Here is a 25,404-nt window from a genome sequence, read left to right as displayed (position 1 = left end):
TGAACCTCCTCTGGCGCACGGTGAGCTGTGAATAGTCAGTGGACTATCATGGGGTGTATATCAAAAGCTGGTTTCCCAGCACTGGGTTATACGTATGGTCTTCCTAAACAAAAGAACGTCTCATCATTCATGTCCCATGGTATCATATATAATATCAGCATAGACTTTAGTCCATGATTGTTCAGGTCCCTGTAGCAGCCAGTGGTCTACCTGTTGAACATATATACACTCACCTGAAGCCAACACTCATACTACAATCATTCCACACTACATTATTGTTATTATACATTTGGTTCTGGCCAATGGTAATCCAATGCTGGTCGTTATACTGTCTAGATAATATACACATATTTATAGATTATATTTGCATCGCGTCACAGACACACTGCTCCTCTACCATGCCCAACCCCAACTGTAGATGCTGGACCTCAAGTCTTTACAGGGTCACTGCCGCGTACGGCTTCCCATCTTCCGTCTGTCCTTGTTCTGGCTGCCATCATCACATTTGTGCACCCGAAAACATTCTTTGAGGTTCTGTGTCCTGATGTCTCTGTTCATTATTTCCTCTGCCACTGTGTTGGGGAACCAACCTTTCTCCTGGTCATGCAAGCGCTCTCCAAAAATCCAACCTGCAGCACAAACCAATGGAAGGAGAAACAGAACAGAAGAGGGCTAAGAGTTGATGATTCTCATATTATCCACAAGCGCTTATCTTTATAACGTTGGCATTTAGCAGTTTTCAAGGGAAGATAAAGAAACATTCCAGAATATGGTTTCTTAACTGGAAACCACTCTGGCAACCAGTCTGTCCAAACAACCTATAGGTTTTTATTACACTACTAATGTATTTAACAGCCTATGGCCCACCTGCCTGGTTGTATGTGGAGTTCCTCAGCACTAATCTGGGAGAAAAATCAAAGAATTAATATGAAATTCTAATTTAACACTTCCTCTCCGCTGTTATGGATCCCCGTCAGAGTAAAGATTTATAGGAAAACTACTGCATTGCTACAGTATATCAATGCAAATTCAGTGTTTTATTCACTTTATTTATGTTTTATTTTGTGGTCACAATCAGTTGAATATTAAGCCTTTTTTTTTATCCATATACAAATGAATTATATATCATACAGCGTTATGCTGCAATACAAAGGGAGAAGATTTCAGCTGAAGATGGAATGAGATTGCCTCGCTGTCACTCTCCTGTGAACACTCACATGCTATTAATAACACTTCAGATGCTGTCACTATCTCATCCTATCACCGCACTGCGAAAAGACTGCTCCTTTATTCGGTAAATCCATTTATATGGCACACTGGAACGCTCTCTCTTTTGCAGACACAGAACACCCACTTATAGTTAATAAAAATAATACATACTACGTGAAGAACTTTTGCTTAGGAACGGCAACTTAACTGGGCACCGTATTCCATATTGAATGAAAATCATGCCTTTTTGGTGCAACCGTCTTGGAAAAAAACATTCAGGTTTATTCTCAAAAGCAGGGCTTGGCAAGGGAATTACTCATTTAGTAGTGAGAACAATAACAAGTTTATGATGGAAAGGTATAGCAGTTGATTCTCACCCATCTATGCAGCTCCGCTATACATGCAGTAGAGACGTGCTAAGGTTGGCTTTGTAATGCATAACATGGTACAGTAAGTATGTGAATATACAGCAATGTCCAGACAGACAAAGCTTAGAGATTAGTTTGTTATATCTCAAGTACTTGTGCATGTTTAGCCATTTAAATAAAGGGGCACAATATATTTAACTCCTTGCCCTTCAAATCCTTACACAAACACTAATACAGCAATCATTCACTTGCTAAAATATTCCAACGGCTGAATAGAATAGAAGTACTAAGAACTATTAACATGTTAAACTCCAGTTACTGTGGGCTATGACTCTCATGGTGAGTTGATGAGAGTTGTAGTCCACAGCAGCCTGGGTGCCTTTGGTTGCCTTAGAAAGTCCACAGCCTAAAATAAAAGACCTGTATTGGGCAGCTCTCCTTGGGTTCTTCAGATAGATCTATTAAAAATACTCCCTGTAGATTAAGTAAATTGTGATATGTATGTGTATTCCGGGCCAGCTAGTCAGGCCACAGATTTTGTGCATCTGCTCCAAATCAGGACAGATATTTTGCAAAATTCCCAGATTTCAATTCCTTTACGTTAATGTGCATGAGGAATGCTTTCTTTGCATACAAAAGTCCTATTATTAGAAATGTTTAAAAGATTCTCAATATGGTTATTTTGAGTCTCCCGCTAGCACCCGTTCCTGTGATTGTGGCTCTGACCTGTCACTCTGAGGCTGTCTTCAGGCTCTTATATCTACCTGTTTAACAAAGACTCTCAATCTGTCATTGTGTCTGAATTATCACAGCATGCAGCATGACAGGGCCCTCCGCAGACCCTGGAGTCTGCCACTGACATGGGACACCTACCATCATCAGTTTTATCCAGCACATTGAGAATATCAGCCAGGTCCAGTGTCAGCTCATCAGGCTCCTGAGCGATGTGTGGATGGACGCACTGCACCTGAGGGCAGTCTAAAAATGAGCAAAATACTTTAAAATCAAAAATGTTAAAGTGCCAAGGCTGATTTTAATCCCCAGTCTGGCCATGACTAATTTTATTTTAACAAAACAAGTCAACACTTTAGTACCAAGCACACACGACCATATGATTGGCCGTGACACAACAACATCCTTTTCAGAGTTGGTGTGATTCTGCTGTAATGTCAAATTGTTATGATAGCAACATACTTTACATACTTCAAAACGGAATGGATGCCACTGCTCCACCCTCATTTAAAAGGTTAATAATGCATGCAGGTCAACAAGTGTATATGAGCATAGCATGTGTGATAATCTGTAACAGAAGATATGTACTGGGAACTGAGGTCGAATACACACATAAATCCAGACCGAGCTTTTTACCAATAGGAAACACAAAGGGATGTTAAATAGTTTCAAGCTGCACCTGAAGCACCTACCCAGAAGCTTAGATGTTATTGAAAAGAACTTGGTTCTTCTGTTTGGGACTAAAGATGTCATCCAGCGCTTCATTTCACTCCTAAAAGGAACAAAAGCGTTACATACACAGTTAGCCTCACCAGATTCTACAATTGGTAGAATGTTTCAATTAAAATGTAATGAGCAAATAAACTTAGTGTGCAGTAAAGCCACATCATAGGTTAGGAATTCAATCCAAGGTTACTCATTATTTGTTACATGTCCAGCAATCAAAAAGGCAAGGAGGTTTGGTCACTTTGGTATAGGGTGTCTGGCGGTCAATACTCACTGGGATGTGGCCTTCAACATGTATGTGAACTCTCTCTCATGCGCGTTCTCCAAAAGCTTTAGTATAAATACATTTGCTAAAGTCTGCCCCTGGTCCTCCAATTCCTCCACACGCAGCAGACCACGTGCAGCTGAGTCAAACACTTGATATCGATCTCTAAGAGCGGATAACAAGTTAACACAGAAACAAATTAAAAATGACTAACAGCAAACATTCTTATCACAGAACTTGCGTAATGATCCATGTTCCCTGCGTAGAGTGCTCTGTATCACACTTACCCTGCGAGGCGCTTGCACAGCAGTAGCAGGTCATTAAAGAGGAAGAGATACACCGAGCGGAAGAGTTTCTTAGTGCGCAGGGTGCGGGAGGTGCGAGGCCCAGACATCTGTTGCAGCTCACCTTGCTTTAACAACCAGCGAGAGTGAGAGATGATTGGTACTGACTGGGAAGAGAGAGAAAGAGGGGTGTCATATAAATGTAAGACCACTGGAAGAATATGCCATCAAAATGGCATCACTATTGGTTGCACTGGTATAGTGAAGGTGCACCAGGTAGAGATAGGTTGGAGGTCTGGAGAATGACATCACTGGAGAGATCTACTGCAAATATTACTTAATCATGGGACTAAGCAGGTTGTGCTTCTCATCTTCTGTTTCCTGCAAGCAACACATACACTGCTTCCAATACAGAGCATGAAGCAATGCCCAACTGAAGTCAGAAGTGTTAATGGTAATGGCTTATTTTTGCGGTTAGAAACTATTACTGTGTGTCTCGTTGTGCTTGACCCAAAAAACGTATTATCAGTTATTGAGACAAACTTGATTCTCCTTGATATAACTCGCTTTGCAACATATGGGGGGGGGCAAACCTTCATAAAAGAGCTCCCTCTAACAATGTACAGGCTGGTTGAGTGCCATAATCTCATAGATATCCCCACCTGCCCTGCTCCATGTGGGCACTCAGTGGTGGCACCCTCTGCCTTTGTATCCTAGGCAATTGCCGAATTTACCTATATGGTGGGTTCAGCCCTGCTTACAGCACACTGTAAAAAGTAGTACCGATGTATATATTCGTTTTAATTTAATACTTGATATCTATAATATAACCTTATTTTCTAGCTTTTAGGTAAACTGAAAATATGTAACTCGCTTTTAATGGAAGCCATAAGTGGTACCAGAAAGCTATTAAGAATCGACACAGTAATACAATTTTTACATTCAACAGCAAAAGTAAATTGAAAATGGCTGGTAGAATAACGAAATATGGGGAAAGCAGAATCACATCTATCAGAAATGATAAATGTCTATTCCCTAGCCAGTAATATTTAATTTAATGCAAGCATCCAAGAACAGGTTAGAGGACAACCATTTCAATCTGAGAAGTTAGAAGTCAAATTGGACATTTTCATACCTTGATCTTGAATTCAAGTGTCTTCTCTATGCTGATAAGTTGCTCTGTGCGGCTCATTTTTCTCACCCCGTCATTACATGCCCGTACCAGCTGTCAGGCACAAGATCGTTAAATGAGCATCAAAAGGACTGCAAATGAATTGTGCATACTTGACTAAGAAGCCACAAACGATCCATACCTTCTCCAGCTCCTGATGTGCTTGCAAAGCTGAGGCTTCTCGCTCTGATCCTTCTTCCACCTTGGTCAGAATGTTCTACAGACAAATGTATCAGTTACTGTTATTCTTAATCATAGATACCAACAAAAAGTAGATGTCAAGACATGAATGTAGGCTTCCTTTGAACTTGATGTACCATAGAGTCCAAGCACTCCTATGCATTATGCTTTGGATAGACCTCTTACTGCTTACACTCTTCAGGGATAAGGGGTAATAACGCTCTTAGTTGGCACCAGATGTTAGGATGTCCTTAAGGCTTGCTGGTGAACAACTGGGTTCTTTGTTGCTGGCCTTGATAACACCATCTGTAATTGTCTATTACTAAGTGCTTGATGGTAGTTATCATATCCCTGGCCTATGTTTATGCAAAACAAACACCTTGTGTTTATCTGTTCCATATTATAATTCCAGGTAAAGGTGTACCAGTTTTGCACACGTGTAATGAATGTTCTGAGACACGGCTAATTAGCTCCAAAACAGGATATACACATAGAGGGGGTCTTCAGTACATCTTTGTGTTATGCCATTTCCTACCTGCTGATTTGCAAGAGACTTAAAGCTAAGCTATAAAAGAAGTGTCCGTTTTTAAAGTGATCACTGATACCAAAATAAGGGCTGGACAATGATTTACATTTAGGAACTATAGGTCTGAGACATAGCAATTGCTACCTGTGGATGTCTTAAAGTGCACATAAAACAGGGATAGGCAGTAGAAGGGCACCATTGTCAGTGAGGAGGCTTGTGGAAGTTACTGTAACCTATGAAACATTTGATTGGTGAAATGTCAGCCATAAAGCCTAGAGCTGCCTACCCATGAAATCAAGTATAAGAAGTTTTGTTGTGTTAATATGGTTATTTCATGCTGGGGTGTTCCTTAGTGCCTGATGTACGGTGCTATTCCCCTTTCTCCCCGTATGTATTTAGTCTAGGAATATCTCTCACCATACATGGAGCTACAGGCTTCTATAACACAGAGGCATGCTGACTGAGTTGGATTTTGCTGATTGGGACACGGTCCAGGAGGATGTTCCAACTAAAACATGCATTTAGTTAAGTTCAGCATTTTTTGTTTACTCCACTTTTTTCCCATTCTGGAGGATGGATTAGATTATTGGATCCACTTGCAGACGAAGGCTAAACTCATATGTGTATAGACATGGATCAAGACATTAACTTAATAAGGAACTTTATTACTTAGATAAATAACATTAAACCAGCAGTCTATAACATCTCTACATAAAGCCTATGCCTTGACAGACATACCCGAGGATAAAATTGTTAACATCCGTAAACAAGATATAATAAATTGTTAACATCTGTAAACAAGATATAATAAATGTAGGGGGAACCTATATACGGGAACCACAGATTCTCCATACACTTACATGTCTATACTGCATTTTTCCTTGAAACAAATTTGTGATAAACTGTGCCCTAAATACCTTATAACACAAGTGATAAAATTAGTAATTAGGCAAAAGTATTTTCACCTAAGGACCTACAGCAGCACGTGCAACAAATGCTGAATCCAGGATTGCTTGTTAGATTAAGTCTCGGTCAATTTACCTGTTCTTTACCATTCTCATTCCACCTCCAGTATAACCAGGGTAGGACTGTCCCAGGGGGCAGGGGAGCAATCTCCCCCCAGGTCTGTCCAAAACTTTTCAAAAAGGGCCAGGTCTGACCTGGGCCCACCTACTTGCAGAAATAGCAATGCTGCGGGGGTCACGTAATGTTATATTATGTGACCGCCAAGGTAAAGTCGTGGCTGCTCACAGTGAGTGAAACCAGTTAGAAATAGGGCTCCAGGCAATATAAAGGGTAAGGGAGTGAGGGACTGAGTAAGAGAGTGACAGGGTAAGGGACTAAGGAGGGAGACAGTATGTATGTAATGAGTGTGTATGTGTAAGTGTGTGTTTGTAAGTGTGTGTTTGTTATCTTGCTTTGTATGTGTGTTTTAGCATGAACGTGTGTGTTAATGTGTGTGTAAGTGTGACAGTGAGTAAGTGTAAGTTAAGTAGTGTAAGTTAAGTATGACAGTGTGTGTGTGTGTGTAAATGTGTGCCAGTGCATACTTTATGTTACTAACCAGTGGGGCAAGGGGCTGATGGCACCACTTGTCTGGGCCAGCCCACCCCTGAGTATAACCAAACCATAGGTTTTAATTCACCCACCACTGATACCAAGACATGTCATTCCAATGCACCCCCATGGTTGCCATTAAAACATATCTACACATTCTGAGTACAGCTGAGCACCTTTAAAGAGCTGTGATCCGTGAATCCTCAGAGATTATGCACACAATGCAATGAGAATTTTAAGTGTGGGTGCGGCTGGAAACATTCTAGCAGTGCTACTCCCGATAAACCGGTAAAGTTGTATGGTCACTGTCTAAAACCATACTTCATAACAAGAGACAGGACCTTCCCATTGTTTGAAGGTTCACTTTTTAAATGTGTACATACAATCATGTTAAGCTTGTGGATTTTGTCAAAACAGAGAAAACCACTTCACGTTTAGGTTTACCTATAGCAATCAGTTGAGAACCAACCACAAACTGTTGAGTAAAACACAGGACCTAAATTAGGTTGGCCAAAGCTATAAAAGGTTGACTGCAGTTATTCTTTTTTAAGTCGACCAACAAGCTTGGCCCAGTTCAAAGTCTTTAATAACTATTGTTTAAACAAAATCCGGGCTGTGGAAACATTATAACTGGGAAAAGTAAGAGCTGAGCTCCTGGCTTCCATGAAAGACACAGCACGTAAGGCAAGGGGGGAGAGCACGTAAGGCTAGCAACAATATAGATGGTGTACTGCATTTTAATTTATTACATTTTAATTCCCTTTCACTGAAATAGTTAATAAAGTGAAATCATATAAAACAGAGGCAGCAGTTGATTTTATGAGCATGACGAAAGGCGTTCACTCACACAAACCTGTTAGACTGCTGCACGGACACGCTCCTAAGGCATTGGTATTCTTATTATTCATAATGTTCTGATGTTTTCTGTAGAACTATACATCATGGAACGTACCATTGCTTGATGTCTCTGTTTTCTGGGATGTTTGGTGTGTCACAGCGATTAACAGTCGTACAAGTCGCTTGGCTGCATAAATGGCTATTAACGTGTCACAAAGTCACATAAAAATTCTTGGTAAAGTCCCACCCTATAGCCATAACTCTAATCACAGCTCTTAAAACAAATGTGTCCCTTCTGGGCCATTTGCAATGATTGGAGATACGTGGATACATATAAAAGGTTTGTTACAGTGAAAGCTGTCCAAAATGGTCCAATCAAAATTGAGGTACTGGACAGTAATTGGGCCTTTGCAGTAAGCTCTGCCCAGTTTGACTGATAATTGCCATGGCGATCTGTCATTAATATTATTGGAAGCTGTCCTCCTTGGTGTTGGAAACAGTGTGGTAGCTGCTGTGTGGCAAGGATGTTGTGTAGTGGGGTAGTACTGGCATGGGGGGAATACACTGTGCATGCGGTGAGGTAGTTAAGGGTATGACACAGATGTAGAGTGGATACAGGTCATGTACTGTGCAGAGGAGTAATGTGACAGTTACTCGGGTGGGTATACCTGAGCCAAAACAGTGTGATATGGGGAAGTGGTTGTAAAGCAGATAACTGACTCAGAGCCGGCCTTAAGTGTTCTGGTGCCCTGTGCGGACTACTCCTCTGGCGCCCCCTTCTCACTAACCCCCGCTCTGCCCCTTCTCACTACCCCCCTCTGCCCCTTCTCACTACCCCCCCTCTGCCCCTTCTCACTACCCCCCCTCTGCCCCTTCTCACTATCCCCCCTCCCCTCTGCCCCTTCTCACTACTCCCTCTCCCTAACTATCTACTCCCTCTGACATGACATGATGATGTCATATTCCGGCCCTCAACATGAAATGCCGGCACAACGACGGAGTCACAGAGAGTGAGGGGCGCCGAGCGGTTGCTGAAAACATCACAAGCAACCTCTCGGCACCCCTGCCCGGGACTTAAATTAAAGCATCGTTTTTTGTTTTCAACTTTATTTAACATGAAGGATGTTAAATAAAGTTTAAAAACAAAACAATGTTTTAATTTAAGTCAGGGCGCCCTGCCATGGCGCCCTGTGCGGCCGCACACCCCTAAGGCCGGCCCTGAACTGAATAATACAGTTGTGGGAGCCGGGTGACAGGATGACAAGGTTGATGTAGTGTGAGGAAAAACTGTAGTTGTCTGTAACGGATGCTGGACCCCCATTTTATTAAAATTATTGGGATTGCAATTTTAGGTTTTAAAACAATACACTGTGCATTCATCCTCTTGTTTTCATTTCTACTTGAATTAGGAATGAGTCACCATCTAGTTTACATTTAACATCTCTAATCTCTTCAACTGTGTTGTGTATTTGCCATTGTTGAATGTGTAAGAAGATGTCTACATAATCCCATGCCGTTGTGCTATGTGTTAATTATGTTAATCCTTTCTTGTTTCCTGTGTTTGTCTATGTCTCCTCCCATGGCAAAGTGACTATATACAATAAACTATGCCCAGTCCCAATAAAAGTGTGCTCGCTTGCATCCTGACCAGTGTGTTGTGGTGGCACAGTTCATCTTGTACACAGCTTTCGCTAGGAGGAAGGCGGCAACAACAGCCAGGGACGTCCTGGTAGAACACTGGTTCCCGTTACACGCTACAGGCACTCTAGTATGAAAAGTAAGAAATAACGTTTGGGACACACCTGAATGTCCCCTGTGAGGATTTTTTCTCTCTCTTTAGACTATGTGTGTATAGAATGAATGAAAATATTTTATTCTGAGGTTTTACTGTCCATCCAACACATTTTCAATCTCCAGCCTCCTGCACCAGGTGTTTGCAGATATTGGTGACTGCAAACTGTGGCATCATAACATGTTGTATAATTGTAATATAACAGCCTCAAATATAATACAGTTGTTTTTTTAGCAAGAACATTTAGGGAACTGAGAATTCGAAAATAAAACTGAATATCTGAAGGATTTGCAATGAAACATCTGTGTAGACAATGTGTAGACAACACACTGCTTGTTTCTGCTGAGTACAAGGCACCATAAAGCCAATTTGTTTCAAGTTTGTTTAGAAGGAACAACGCTCCATTTATTCAGCATCAATAAGCTCTTTCTGGATGTTCTAAAAGAGGTGTCTGGCTGTGCTGCAAACTCTGAATAGGTACAAATCTCAGCCTTGGAAAGCCTGTTCTATGGTGTATAAATCACTATGCAAAAGTTCTGATGACACCAAAGTATATCTTATGCAGATCTGACTGTCACAGAATCACATGATCTGTTTTGTGCAGTGTGTCAGTGTTAATATCATGCTATCTCATTTATAGCTTCAGTTTTTGCTTAGTTGAAAACTCAGCAGTGGAACTGATGCTTATACCGCTTTCACCTATGCAGTTCACTACCCTTTTGAGAAAATAGGAACCAGCTGTGCAAGCTCTGTGTAAGATATACTTTGGTGCCATCAAGGCCTTTCCGCAATGCACCCCACATCACTGGTTAAACTTATGTAGTTCAACTCACTCCTATAGACTTCTAGCAAATAAAATATGGGCTGCTACAAAGGATCCAGTGAACTGTTTGCACTGTTATACAAAACTACAGAATATAGGGCATTCTATTCAACGACAAGTCTACAGTACAAAAGCGACCGCTTGACCTGTTTGTGGATATCTCACAGGGACAAACAACCTATAGAACTACAGTGGTTTGGCCCAGGTCTCATAACCCTCAATCATGCCCAAGGCCATCGCTTCATAATCACAGCCCTATAATTCCTACATGAGGCAAGTACTGCTGTTCTTTTATGGATTCTAATAAGGGAGTAACTTTATGAGATATGACAGCTATTAGATCTGTACCTGCACCAGCAGTTTGAGCCGAGTGATCCTCTGGAAAGGCAGGATGAGAAACGAGGAGAAAGGAAGCCCTCTGCAAACTGGATCCAGCTCTAATTGCCCCACTGCATCACGGAAGTCTGTCCTTTCCTGACTAATAGATAACAATAGAATAAAAACAGATGCAGTCAACAAAGGGATACCATCTAGGATGGTAAATTAACAGACACAAACACAAATTACAAAATGAGGAAAATGGTAAACTTGTAATGCATCCACCACATGAAAAGGAACAAAAAAAGGAAATGTCCTGCACTTTGTCTAGACACATTATAGCCAATTATTTAATATAATAAAGCCAATTGGGTCCTTGGGTAGGCTTGGGGCCATCATGCAGATCTCTCTGGACCGGAACCATCCTAGGGGCTTATATCAGTGGGCAAGAATAGTGTAAAGAGATTCTGTTTAAGAGCCCAAGTACAGCTGGATTCCACAATGTTAAATTAATTCCATGGAGATATCCCCTTTGGTCAGATCACCATTTCTTGAAAGATCCCAAGGGCTAGATCCCTGCTGGGGCACGCCTGGGACAGTATACTATTATGAAAGCACATTGCTGTATTTAATGGTAGGAGAACAATACACAATAGTAGACACAACACACAGAAGGAGAGGGAAGACAAAGCAAAAAAAGACCAGAGGTTACTTTGTTACATTTACATTTCTGTCATTGCTGAACTCACAGGAGCTTCCTGTACATTCTTTCTTGGTAGGTCTGGTTGCAGACATAGGTAACGTAAACCCCAAAGTGATTGGCAGCATGCTGGTAGACTATATCACAGACGTCAGAAATCACTATGTTCTCCTCAAACCTCTGCTCCAGATCTAGGAGAAACCTGGGGAGAGTCAAGTAATACAGATCTTCTGTGACAAGCTGAAGCTCAATCCAAATCAAATTTCCACATACTATAAAATTTCATGTACTTTGTGGTGTATAGGGGTGTATAGTAAGCTCTGTAGCCTAAGAATTCTTACCTATTATGAAAAATGACTTGTAATTGTTGTGCACCATCTGTGTGCAAGGTGATATGTATCCTAAACTGTATAAACACTCACTGGCCACTTTATTAGGTACACCTTCTTAATACCTGATTGGACCCCCTTTTGCCTACAGAACTGCCTTCATTCTTCGTGGCATACTTTCTACAAGGTGCTGGAAACAGTCCTCAGATATTTTGGTCCATTTGGACATGATTGCATCACGCAGTTGCTGTAGATTTGTCCCCTGCACATCCATGATGTGAATCTCCCGCCCCCCCCACATCCAAAAGGTGGTCTATTGGATTGATATGGATTGGGTGACTGTGGAGGCCATTGGAGTACAGTGACTTTATTGACATGTTCAAGAAACCAGTTTGAGATTATGTGAGCTTTGGTGCATTATCCTGCTGGAAGTGCCATCAGAAGATGGGTACACTGTGGTCATGAAGGGATGGACATGGTCACGTTTACACGATGCTCAAGTGGCACTAAGAGGCCCACAGTGTGCCAAGAGAATGTCCCCACACCATTGCACCACCAGCCTGAATCATTAATAGAAGGCAGAATGGATCCATGCTTTCATGTTGTTTAGGCCAAAATCTGACCCTGCCATCTGAATGTCGCAACTGGAATCGAGACTCATCAGACCAGGCAATGTTCTTCCAGTATTCCATTGTCCAATTTTGGTGAGCCTGTGCGAATTGTAGCCTCTGTTCTTAGCTTACAGGAGTGGCACCCAGTGTGGTCTTCTGCTGCTGTAGCCCCTCTGCGTCAAGGTTCAACATGTTGTGTGTTCAGAGATGGTATTTTGCATACCTTGGTTGTATCGAGAGGTTATTTGAGTTACTGTTGCCTTTCTGCCATCTCGAGCCAGTCTGCCCATTCTCCTCTGACCTCTGACATAAAGAAGGCATTTTTGTCCACACAGCTGTCGCTCACTGGATATTTTCTCTTTTTCAGACCATTCTCTGTAAATCCTAGAGATGGTTGTGTGTGAAAATCCCAGTAGATCAGCAGTTTCTGAAATACTCAGACCAGCCCATCTGGCACCAACTACCATGCCACGTTCATTCCATCCGGATGCTTGGTTTGAACTTCAGCAAGTTGTCTTGACCACGTCTACATGCTTAAATGCATGCCATATGATTGGCTGATTATCTATTTGTCTTAACAAGCAATTTAACAGGTGTACCTAATAGAGTGGCCAGTGAGTGTATAGTTTGTTAAACTTGCATACAAACAATCCTACTAGATGATTGTAAGTTACACTCTATAACTGCATCATTGGGGTCTCATTCAATTGCAGGTTATGACATGGGGTAAGATGCACAAAGTTATTAGGGATCATCTGTAACCAATAAAAATAACAGGTGATAAATAAGGGTCTAGTAGCCCTGTACACCTATAAAAGAGAGGATTTTTACTTAACATATTAGACCAGTCAGTCAGAGTGAAATATACTGTAACCATTCCACCTGTAATGACTTTACATCCTGGTGCTCACATATCAATATTCTCAGGACATTGCTGCAGTTAAAAGTAACAAATGGTATAATCCTGATTACATTATTTAAAACTATAGGGAGTAGTTGGCAAATTTGCCTCATCTCTCAAACATATTGTGTAAACACAAGTCACGAGGTTAACCATCAAGGAGTATTTGTCTTGCACACACAGTAATGTTGGTGGTGTATGACTAGACCTTTATTTAACTCATTAATATACACATTTCTTCCCATTAAACATTTGGTATCAGAATAAGATTCATAGGTATGTGGTGCTTTCCTCCAAAGCCAAAAATATTCAGAGAATAACTGGTAACATTGTTACAATTTTCTTTTCTTTTTGTTTATTTCAGAAAGTCTCCCTTATATTTTACCTTTCACTGGTGGCCAACACCTCTATGACATTGGAGAAGATGAAGTGTATCTCAGACGGGTTTAATGTAGATCTCAGTCTTTCGCTCTCCATGAAGTGAGACACCAGCAGGCGTAGGCTCTTGTAGTAAGAGGCCTCTGAAGTCACCAGCTCAAACATGGCCTGTGAACAGCGTAATAGCTTTTAAATAAATGATCTGCATTATTACAGAACTGCAAACATTGCTGTTAATTTGAATATACATTAAGCAGTGAACACACTGGAACCATCTTCCATTACTGTACTGTCTATCATACAGAAATCATGCAATTGATGCTACTTCATTGTTATTGTGGCATCATATTTACTTTTTTCTCAGTATGTGATACTAGCACCAACACTTATCCCTTCGTCCTTTTTTTTACCCCAGCTGTCCATCTCACCTCCTGTAATTTAATTTCTCCAGGTTGCAGGAGACTCAGCACACTGCTGCTCCTGATTTCTGGTAAATCCTGCCATAAATTGAATCCAGAAACTGAACTTGAGAGACGACTGAAAGTAGAGTCAGTCCTCCGACGCTCAATGGGTGGGGGTGACCCCTCTTCAGGGGCTTGGGAGCTGTCCTGAATCTCTGGAGTCTGCACATAGTTATCCTGCAGTCTTCGAGCTTGAATCTCATGTTGGTTAGCTTTATCCCTATACTCCTGGTATAGGAGCTCTCCAAAGGAAAACATAATGGATTAGCATCAAGACAAAGCCTAAATCATCAGCAGCTATGGAGGTAACCCATTAAACAAAATACTTTAAACAAAAGGAGAGAGCAAAACCCCCCAAAAAGAAGAATATAATTATAACGTTTAATCCAACCTTATCAAAATCTGATAATTCATAATTCCTCCATACATTACATAATAGTGAACACATACAAAATGTTGAGATAGTGTGCATATGGTAAATGTGAGTGAATACCAAGGCTAAATTGCCATAAGTGACTTAATAGTAAAAAAAAGATTAAAAAGCACACATCATAACCCAAACCCAAATAACTGAATATATTTCATGTAATATCCTAATTAGAAAGGTATAGGAAATCCAAAAAGCTCTGATGAAATCTACCCTTTCTATTACTGGACATCAATCCGGGCATATTAAGATAACATTTTGGCTATCTCAATGTAATTGGGAAGCCCTGCTCCTATTTTAGTGCAAGCATGCTATTTATCTTGATTTTAGTGCCTTGCTTCTTTGTAGCACAGAAAGCACAGGAGCAGAAAATATCCAGATGTAAAATGGATCAACAGATACAATTGGTTGTCTGTCACCGCGGCCATGCCGACAGATCACCCCAATCTGTTGGGATGGATATAAAGTGATTTCTACAGACAGTTCTTAATGTTAAAATTGTGTGCTTTACCAGATCACTACACATTGGTAAATACAAGCAGAAATATTAAGCCAATCAGTTTTGGAAAAAGACTGTTAGCAAGGATATTACTGTTGCTTATTTTTGCAGGTTAGGTATCATCTCTCGGCCTTATTCAGTCACCCTGTATGACAGCTATTGAGGAGCCATACAAAAGCGGGAACATTTTGTCTTACTTTCTTGAATTGTAGACCTGACATATCGTTGCAGTATTTTGGCACTGGTGCCATTGGCCTGCTTGTCATAAAATGTCATTTACTTTCTAACTAAGCAAATAAATAGAAAACCATAGCCTAACACAAAGCTCGGGCTCAGTGAAAATGCACTGTTCATAGTATCTATTGGGAGTCAGAACTGTCCTAGACATCCCAGAAGTCAAATATTTAAAAAAGCCGTCACCAGGGGTGGAATACCTGTTTCTATATAAATGGCTATTTCATTTATCTACCACCCTCTTAGTAAAGTCAAACTTCCTTACAGTACATCTAGACCTTAAACCCTCTAGTTTTAGACCATAACCTCTTGTTCTAACATTTCTCCTCCTTTCAGATAAACTTCCCTCCTGTACTTTGTGAAATCCCTTTTTGTAGTTAAATGTTTCTATCACACCTCTCTTTCTCTTAATTCCTCCAAGCTATACATATTAAGTAATTTTAGTCTTCCCTGTTTGCTTTTTAAGGTGTCTGCTTACCTTTAAGTCCTCAGAAATAATTACTCCTAAATCCATTTCTTTTGTTGTCACTGGCAATGTCCCCAATATTATATTCTTTCTTTGATGTTTATGTTCCAAGTGCATTATTTTACACTTATTAATATTATTGAATATGACAATCCCTCACACTACGTTCTATTTCTAAAATTATGAAACCAGGCAACAAAAGGCAGGTATTACCAGAGTTATATGACGGAGTTATACATTATACATATCTGGCCAATTCATTTCAGGAAACACTAAACCTGGCTTGTCTTCCAGAGGACTAGATTGGCATGTCCTTGTCTAAATATCCTAGCTGTGAATATTACCTGTCCTATCTCTATACATATGAAAGGCATGTCATTGCGGGAATTAAAGTTGAGGTTGAACCCTAGTGCTGTATGACTGGACACCGTGCCATTCTGCAGCCACAGTCAGTGGAAGAGGGTGAGTTAACTCCTAAAGGAACAGGACACTGGATTGGAAAAAGACATTGGGGGAGCTATGTGTTGGGTGGGCAATAAGAGCTATGTGTGTACTGCTGTGGCTTGGGGGCACTGAATAATGTGTGTACTGCTTTGGTGGTGTTGGTATGTGTGTTGTGATTTGGTGGTGGCGGGCAATAACCTGTTACTGAGCTTAATGTTTATTATATGCCAATTTTCTGTATTTATACATGGAGGATTTCAGGTAGGAATATTTTTTAATTACCATGACTGTGCATACCATGGTATAAGTGCATAACAATAATAAGATATACAATATTTATGTGTCTCGTGTATATTTCCTTTTTTTTAGCCTGTGTTGTCTCCATCTTTGTCACATTTGTCTTATACAGGATGTCTCTTTGTCCCTACATTATATGCCAAAAGTGCAGAAGGCTGCTTTGTTCAGCTACTGACATTTCTATAAAAAATATCTCCATATGCTTTTCATAAATCCCCCGGCCTCTAAAAATATAGCAAAACCCCTTTCTCTCCTCATAAACTGCATTATACTGCCACATACTATAAACAAATGAAATATGCTTTAGTAGCCTTTCAGAACAACAATAATTATAATTCAAAAGGAGAGTGTGCAGTTCCATGCAGTCCTCCTCACGTTTACATCAGGTTAGAGGAAATGGTGGTGTAAGATAAAACGATGTGAGGCAAATCTGATTTTTTAGATATAAATAATACATCAAGTTCCTGACCTAAGGGTTTTTGGTTGGAAATGTCTGTGAATATGTTTTAATAAATATACTTAGAACATTAAGCACATGCAGTACACAACAACATTATATGTTTTAATATTTTAAGCATGATAATAATGCGGCAGTGTGATTTAAGTCATGATATAACTTGAGATCAGACCAATAATGGAGGCACCATCTAGGTGAATTGGGTCAGGGATAAGAGCTGAAAGTGTAAAACTATCGCTGCTGTGGGGTTATTGGCTTTTAGTGCGGGCTTCCGGATGTTAAGCATCCAAATTAAAGAGCTATCATCTTATTCTGTGTCATTAAGGTTTCAACGCGTAGAAACAATGATGAAACTTTTAAAAAGAGTTTTCTAGTGCCGTGGCAACAAAGCCTTTCAATCTACATGCACAGGCATTGTGTCATGTACCTACAGGCTAGAATTAATAATCCCAAGAGAATACACGACTAGGGTAAAATTTTATGTGATTAAAGAATTTCAAATGGGCAATTAAAAAGTTCTGGGAATGCTTTTCCCAATGCTGTATTTAAATATGAAAGCATTTTTTGATACGCAAGATATTACAGTTTTGTTCTGCTGGGGAAAATTCTCATTACCACAGAAGAAATTCTATTATTACAATTCAAATATGTCTTATTATAATTCACAGCCTAACAAGTTTGTCTTGGGATGCATGTCTTCCATATTGTTAGCAACATGGTTGTCACTTGTCAGGGTTAGAACAAAAGTTCAAACACATTAATCTAACAATCTTAAGACATTGCTAGATTCATGACTATCTGGATGTCCAAAGACGATAATGCTGAGGTCTTGAACTCTTATGTGACACTATATGTTACTCTATGAATGTCCACTAAAAGTATTAAAAACACCTTTGTATCCTTTTCTATGAGTCCAACATCCATATTTGTGGTATGGTTGATCCAAATGTGTGTATGATGTTATTGGGTTGAATTCTGTAGGGAACAAAATCAAATAATGGATTGCAAACAAGGAGGAGGCCACCAATGGTAATTAAGAAACCTAAGAGGTTTAGGTGTAAGTAGATAACCTCTAGACAGCATTCTACTTACCTATGTGTTCAATCAATGTTTTCCAAGAGTCTGCAGGCATGGGGTACACAGCTGGCAGTGCCTCAGGTTTAGAAGTGACACACTCAGCTGGAGATTGGTCTTCAGGGGGATTACTTGAATCTTCAATGGGAACATATTCTCTGTTGAAAGAGAGTACAAGGCATAGAAAAGAGGACTGAGTGGCATAGCCAAATAATGGTGAAATGTAAAACCTCCCCAACCACATTAACCTTCTACTGTAGGAAGAGCGTGGCTGGTCTGCTATAATGTATAGTAAAATTAGATTTCTTGAAATTGACCTCAGGGCCAGTTAAGCACCCCTTTGTGAAAACACTTATAAACATAAGTCTCCTGCTAACTCAAAAAAGTAGGAAAGTGCTTGTATATAGGAAAAACAGTATAAAAAACAGTCAGGAAATGGAAAAAAAATCTGTGGACAAAAAGGCAAAGTTGGTGGATGACCTCCGTCATGAGGTCCGTGGCAGAAGATTACAAAATGAGCGTTATCTAATGTCCTTCCCTTCTCCTCAATTACCCTTTACAAAGGCTGACTGAACAACAGATATTAACTTAAAGGCAAGAGAGAGATAACACAAGAAAACATTTTTTTATATATATAATACACTAATTTAATAGTAAATAGTAAATTTTATTGTATATATTTTTAAAACAATATTTTACACTTTGAATCCAACTGGTCAGTTCATTCCATGGAAGCCCTACCCTAGGTTTGCCAAATCCATTAAGCATGAACCTACAGTGAAATTACTGACAAGCTACCACGAAAAGCATTTTGAGCTTGTTGATCAGTAGTTGGTTGTGGGAAAAACAAAGTTTGGAACCAGACAAAGATCAGGTGGGACCATATTTAAGCTGGTATTTTTAGAAGAAAGAGAGAATGTAAGATTGTAATCATACTAAATGTGATAAGACCTGATGATAGGGAGGCAGATGTAGCATCCCCTCTATCCGCAGGGAAGGGCCAATTACATGTTTGGAAGAACTGAGATCCTTTTGTAGTTTTGCAACAATAACCATTTTTAAAAAAGATAACATATATTTTGTTCTAGGTATCTTCTTGAACAGTATCACTTTTCAAACAGTAATACTGATACTTCATTCTAGAGCAGTTACTGTCTGAATTTAGATCGAAAGCATGCAAACCATTATTCAAGCCTTCTTTACGTGGTTAATTCTGTAATTCTCTAAATCCCTCCAGCTATTGCTCTCAGGTGGCTAGTAATACCTCTTTGATGTTTTTCAGTACTTCTTTGGGATTATATTTACTGGATCGACTCAATAAATTTGGCATGTATTTGTCTTTTAATTTGTAGTCTGCAATCAATGTTGTGTATAGTATAGGAGGCACAATGTTGTTTCTTCTGCAGAACAGCTCCCAAGTGTCCCCATTTAGGAGTTCCTTTTTTTGGCTTGGAGTGATTTACAGCCATAAAATTAGTACTTTACTTTGGTTTTAATCCCTAAGGGGGACCAAGGCTTTTTTATGCTACAGGGCCAGAGCAAATTTCATGTTTTTGCCATGTCTTGCTTCAATCATTATTTTTCTCTTTCATATTTAGTGTACCCTATTGGACAAGTAGTAGCTATTTTAACCCCTTGACTGCTAACGTCGGCATGGTGCCGTCGGTAGCAGTCCCAGTCAGGTGCTAACGACGGCACCATGCCGTCACTAGCACTACCCTACCTTGATGGAGGTCTGTGGACCCCCATCACCACCTACCCCGGCGATCTGCCCCTCATATTGAAGGGCATCACTGGGACCACCCGATCCGACCGGTGACGTCGCGCGTAATGACGCGATGATGTCGGCGCGCAACTTTATTAATAACTGACAATTGTCAGTTAAAGTGGTATGGGGGCATGCTGCTTAGATGCCTGTATCTCAGGCATCTAAGCAGCTACAGACCCCCAACATATATATATATATATATATATATAATCGCCTCACCTTTCCAACGGTATAATGCTTGTGAAAAAAGAATAAAAAATATTAAGTTAAATAAAAATGTACAAAAAAAGTAAAAAAAAATATTTGGGGGTCTCTAAAGGCAGATAAATAAAGATCAAAATTGCCTAGAGACCCCCAAATTAAATTATCTAAACAAACTAGTTTAACTTAACAAAAAAAAAAAAAGTTTAAGTATTCTAGCTAAATGATCACTGTGGTAGCCAATGTTACCACAGTGATCATATAGCTATGAAAAAGTCACATTCCCTTTTTAAAAATGGCTGATACTCAATTTTAACCCCATGATCCCTTTGATCATGGGGTTAAATTTAGCCAATGATAGAGGAAGGCAATTTTTGAAATCCTGATGAGCTGCAAATATTATTAAAATCAGCCATTTAGCCTGTGCGGTAAAAATGGGATAATGGGAAATAATGAGAAAATAAACCCAAAACATATAAAAAAATTGTCTTAAAACATTTAGGGCCTGCATTTACACAGCTCTAGACAGCTGGAAAGTTAAATTATGGTACATAAAGTATATATTTTCAGAAACAACACCCCTTGGCGCATCAAATGAGGGGCTGCATGTATTAGTAGCACAAGACTGGAGTGCGCAAGACATAAATGAACTTGTCGCTTTAAATTTTTTTTTTATTTTTAGAAGTGTGATATTAACTTATTTGTTGTGCGCGTCAGATTTGTGATACAAATACAACTAAGACCTCATTTGCTGAAGCTGGGGGTGTAGTTTCTAAAAATATATAGTTTTGTTGGCATATTTTAACATCCCGGGCAACTAGAGCTGTTTAATTGACGGCAGCCATGCATTAAATTTAAAGATGTCTTTTGTGAGTCTAATAAATTTAACTTTTAGCTATAAAATATTAGAAAAACACAGTCTACTGTTCTCAATTTCTGTTTATTTTAGACCGGTTACCTACTACAAATATTTAGCAACACAGCTTTTGATATTAGAGTTTAGAAAAATAACATTACAAACTAGTTTTTATTGAGTCGGAAGTGAAAAATTACACTTTTTTTTCCATTTTTCCATATTTTGCAAACTTAATGAGACATACACATATAAAAATGGTATATTTGGAATCTGCTGGGTGTGCTGAAAAAAACAATATATGGTTTGTATAGTTTATTCCCAAGAAATGTACTTCTAAACGCGTTTAAACGTGAGATGCACCAAAATGCCGAAAACCAGTTTAGCACCAGGGTGGGAAATGGCTTAGCAGCCAAGGGGTTAAAACCATGTTCATATATGCAAGCCATGTTTTTATGAGTAACATTTTTAAAAATGGGATAATGGGAAATAATGAGAAAATAAACCCAAAACATTTATTCACAGCTTGTCTAAATGGGGCAAAAATATATTTGTTAACTTGCCCTAACTTGCAAACTAACCTGTATTCCTATATACAATTTTTATTTTTTTAAATTTTTTTTTAAATTTTTTTTTAAGCCATGAACCTAACACTTTCTAACCAACCCCCCCCCCCAACCCCACCACACTAAATACAAAATCTTAAAAATATACATTAAAAATTAACCCCTTTGGGTCAGGGTCAGGTAAAAAATAAATATATATAGGGAATTTGCTGTAGACTGAAATTGTAACAGAGCTGTCAGCAATAGGCTATCACGGGGGGGGGCAGTTTTTTTTTTTCTTTTACCAATGGCATACCAGCAATGCCATTTGTCTTGTAGGGTCATCTTTTGATGACGTACCTGGTATGTTATTAGTCACAAAGCGGTTATAAGGAATATGTTTCCTTCCTGGAGATTGATTCTAATTATTTTTATAGACTTATATAGCTACATCATATTTCACAACCCTGTATAAACTTGTATGATTGTCTAAAACAAAGCCTTTTAGGGGGAAAAAATGACATCCTTTCATCCTCTATTCACTCATTAACCTGTAATCTAAAATTATAACCAAAATGATTGGTATTAGTTTTCAAATATGAAGTATCCCCAGTATTAGAGGATGTACATTAATTATTTCAAACATTCATTTTTTATATATCTATGCAATTTAATAGGCATGCCTCTTAATATTGTTATCTTCTAGTTAGCGTCTAGTGTTTATTTCACTTATAGTTTAGCTATCAACATTTTAAACTCAACAAATTAAACAATTGTTCTAAATGATATATTTATCGTTACAGTGCTGCCTGCCCTGGAACCACATAACACCTTTGTCTTTTAGTAGTGATGGTTGACTTTATAGTAACTCTACCCCTAGTTCCAAATAACATAAATCAGAAAAAAGGACATTGCAGGTCTTGAACACTTTTGCAATGCTATATTGTATTTTGATCATTTGTTGGCTTGCTAACTGTATTTTGGAAATATTTATTGTAAAAGACAGACTGTTTTGTCCTAATGAATGTGAGTTTAGTGACAAATGGTGGAAGAATGCTCATAAATAATTATTAACCCCTCTCCCTTTTACTCGCCCAACTCCTACAAAGGCTGCCAGAACTAATACACTTTCGCCAACATGGAACAGTAATGAAGAAAACACGAAGGAATAGCCGAAGAATATACTACAAATATACATGAATCATTTTAGGTTCGGTGGTTATTTTCTTTTAGTTTTTAAAGCTGAACATCCAATTTAAAAGAATTGATCAGGTTTTTGTTCTGATGTTCATAAGGTCTGTCAGTACCATGGACAGGACTGTTACCCTGGACTGATAACACAAATAATGCCTTTAGCTTCTTTACCTCATTCAAGAACATTTATCAATACATGTCTGTGTTATGGAAGTGCCTATCATCATTAATTCCTGGTCTGAAATTAAAAAACATATATACGATATATACAAAATAGAACATTTCAGAAATGTTGTTGGTAATATTCGTGCTGGTTGGCCTGTTCAATAAGTTGGCACATTGCTACTGTGTGTACCTCTTTATCCTGGGAATCAAATCCCTCTTTCCTCTACTGATACAACTGATAGAACAGAATATTTGCTGGGTGTGATTGTATTACAGTGTTCTATGTTCCTAAAAGTCAATAATTTGTATATAAACATTATTCTAATTCGTATTCCTTGTAAAGCACCAATCACTAGCCACACATCTAACCACGCCTCCTACAAACCTGTCCCTATATGGTCATTGGAAATGTAGCCACACTGGGAGGAAGCTCAGTGTTTCCATAGAGCAGATAAACAAGAAGTGACCTTGAAATGCTTGTTTTTATAGGACTGTTCATTGATAATCAGCGGCGGAGTCTGCAGAAAGCAGCAGCAGGCTAACTTGATTCATTGAATCCACAGACTGCTAGGGCAGTCTTCTTGGGAAAGAAACAGATTACTGTCTCCTGTACTTAGCATAGTGGATGCCCCCAAAGGGCTGGTCACGGTCAGACTGTCCGTTTGTGAACAATTTTGGACCGGCAGGAGAGGCAGAAATGCAGCAGGGTCAGATAATGCGAGGTTATTTGACCCTGCGGTGAAAGTGAGGTTGCTAGCACAGTGTCCGAGTAGCCAGAGAGAAAGCTGCCAGTGAAGAAAGGGGTGTGTGAGAGGGAGGGAGCTAGTGAAGGGGTAAAGGAGAGAGTATGTATGTATGTATGTATGTATGTATGTTAGAATAAGAATGTATGTATAAGTGTTATGAGTATGAATGTGTATGTGTAAGCATTTGTGTCTGTGAGCATGGATGAGCTTGGATGTGTAATGTGTGTTAAATTGGATGTGTATGTGTGTTTATGTGTTAGCATAGATGTGTATGTGTAAGTGGTGTGAATGTGTGTTATCATGAGTGGGTAAGTGTGTATTAGTGAATATGAGGAAGTGTATGGTAGTGTAAGTATGTGTAAGCATGTCTATGTGTGTTAGAGTGAGTGTGCAAGGTTATATAAGTGTGTGTACATATGCGTATGTTGGGGTGGCAAGTGTGTAGATTAGAGAGGCAAGGGGCTGATGGGACCACTTGGCTTTACTTGCCTCCTGGGCCAGAAGGTGCCAGTCCTCATCTGACGACCCCTATCATAACCTGAGGCAAGCTGCATGTAACTGTGCATTTATATCAGCTCCCTTTCCCTTTAATTTGAGCGTATATGTGAATGAATGAATGAATGGAAATCACTTTATTGCAATCCCAAAACAAGGGTCTGGAATTTTAGTCACAATATGCATACCTTCCAAGTGTCCCTCCTTAAAGTGCACAGTACCTCTTTGAGTTTTACAGTCCTACTAATAATGTGCAAAGATATTTTTGGAATTTTATTTTGAATTAATTGTTATTTTCTCACTTCTGCTATAAACTATAGCAATTGCTTCATAGGATAATTGTGCAGTGTGAAAATGTTACACAACACATGTAAAGGAACAATCCAGACCTATTTTTTCATCTATTTTGCATGGCCTCCAGTGTATTCTGCTGCATGCAAACAGGTACAGGCATTCTTTAGTCACTTGAGTTCTGAAAGCAGGTAGCATACGGAGGTATGCTTCTTGCACGTACTAAGTTGAGTCTCATTTTCTTACTCTAATAGCCAATGCATATGGTAACTTGAATTCGCTAAGAAGCATTAGGGTCCATATAAAATAGACTCCAACATGCATTATAAAATAAATAAAATAATAAAATAAAAAAAATATTGAATCTACTGTTCCTTTAACTCACATACATACAGTATACATTAACAGGTATCAGATATTGTAGGGTTCATTTCATGAAGTTTTCTAGGCATCTTCTATTACTGATAACTAACTCAATATGGGTAGTTTACAAAAGATATACTCCACATAAAATGAGCTTTACGTACAATTCTGGCCTAATGTGCACTATTTGGCTGGATGGGTAATGTTTAGTGAATGTCCCTAGAAGCGGTAAATTAAAGGATGCACTAAATCCAGAATCCAGAATGTACTACATGGACGTGCTGAGAAAGAACTGATGAGGTCATAGCTTCTAAAACTATGACCCTTTTGAAAAGCAGAAATTGGCAGTCAAATTATGTTAAAATTGTGTTGTAGAATCTGTATATATAACTGTTCTATATCCCTCTCTGACACACTGTTCTTCACTAAAAATGTAATGTAATTTATTAATAATACAATGAAATTCAGCCTTTACTGATCTAAGCACACAAGACTCATAGCCTAGTCTGGGTAAATCACCCGGTATGTATATATATATATATATATATATATATATATATATATGGAAAAAAAAAAAGACAAGAAATGTCACACCTTGTGCAGTTCAATTGAGGCCAAGCAACAGTCTTGGAGGACTTTTCCCGTCTATCCCACCTTAAAATTAGGGGAGTTGATGTTTGTAGGAGATCTGCCCCTACTTGTGGGTTGTCTGACGCA

The 25,404-nt window shown here is 39.1% G+C and overlaps 1 protein-coding gene across 1 annotated transcript; it reads right to left on the bottom strand.

Moving 5' to 3' along the window:
* Positions 1-444: 444 nt before the first annotated feature.
* Positions 445-18,139, bottom strand: LOC149288243 (ephexin-1-like). The gene is made up of 12 exons (XM_089492029.1): positions 18,085-18,139; positions 14,136-14,410; positions 13,715-13,875; positions 11,538-11,690; positions 10,819-10,948; positions 4,898-4,972; positions 4,720-4,809; positions 3,588-3,751; positions 3,310-3,465; positions 3,002-3,081; positions 2,451-2,555; positions 445-629 (listed from the first exon to the last, which is right to left on the bottom strand). The coding sequence occupies exons 1-12, from the start codon at positions 18,122-18,124 to the stop codon at positions 445-447; spliced, it is 1,614 nt and encodes a 537-aa protein (XP_089348155.1). The 5' UTR covers positions 18,125-18,139.
* Between the last annotated feature and the right edge of the window lie 7,265 nt (positions 18,140-25,404).

The sequence above is a fragment of the Sceloporus occidentalis genome, unplaced genomic scaffold (genome assembly GCF_023333645.1).
Source record: "Sceloporus occidentalis isolate IW3139 unplaced genomic scaffold, rSceOcc1.0.p SCAF_53, whole genome shotgun sequence".
Lineage (NCBI taxonomy): Eukaryota > Metazoa > Chordata > Lepidosauria > Squamata > Phrynosomatidae > Sceloporus > Sceloporus occidentalis.
This window is presented reverse-complemented; position numbering and strand designations above follow the sequence as displayed.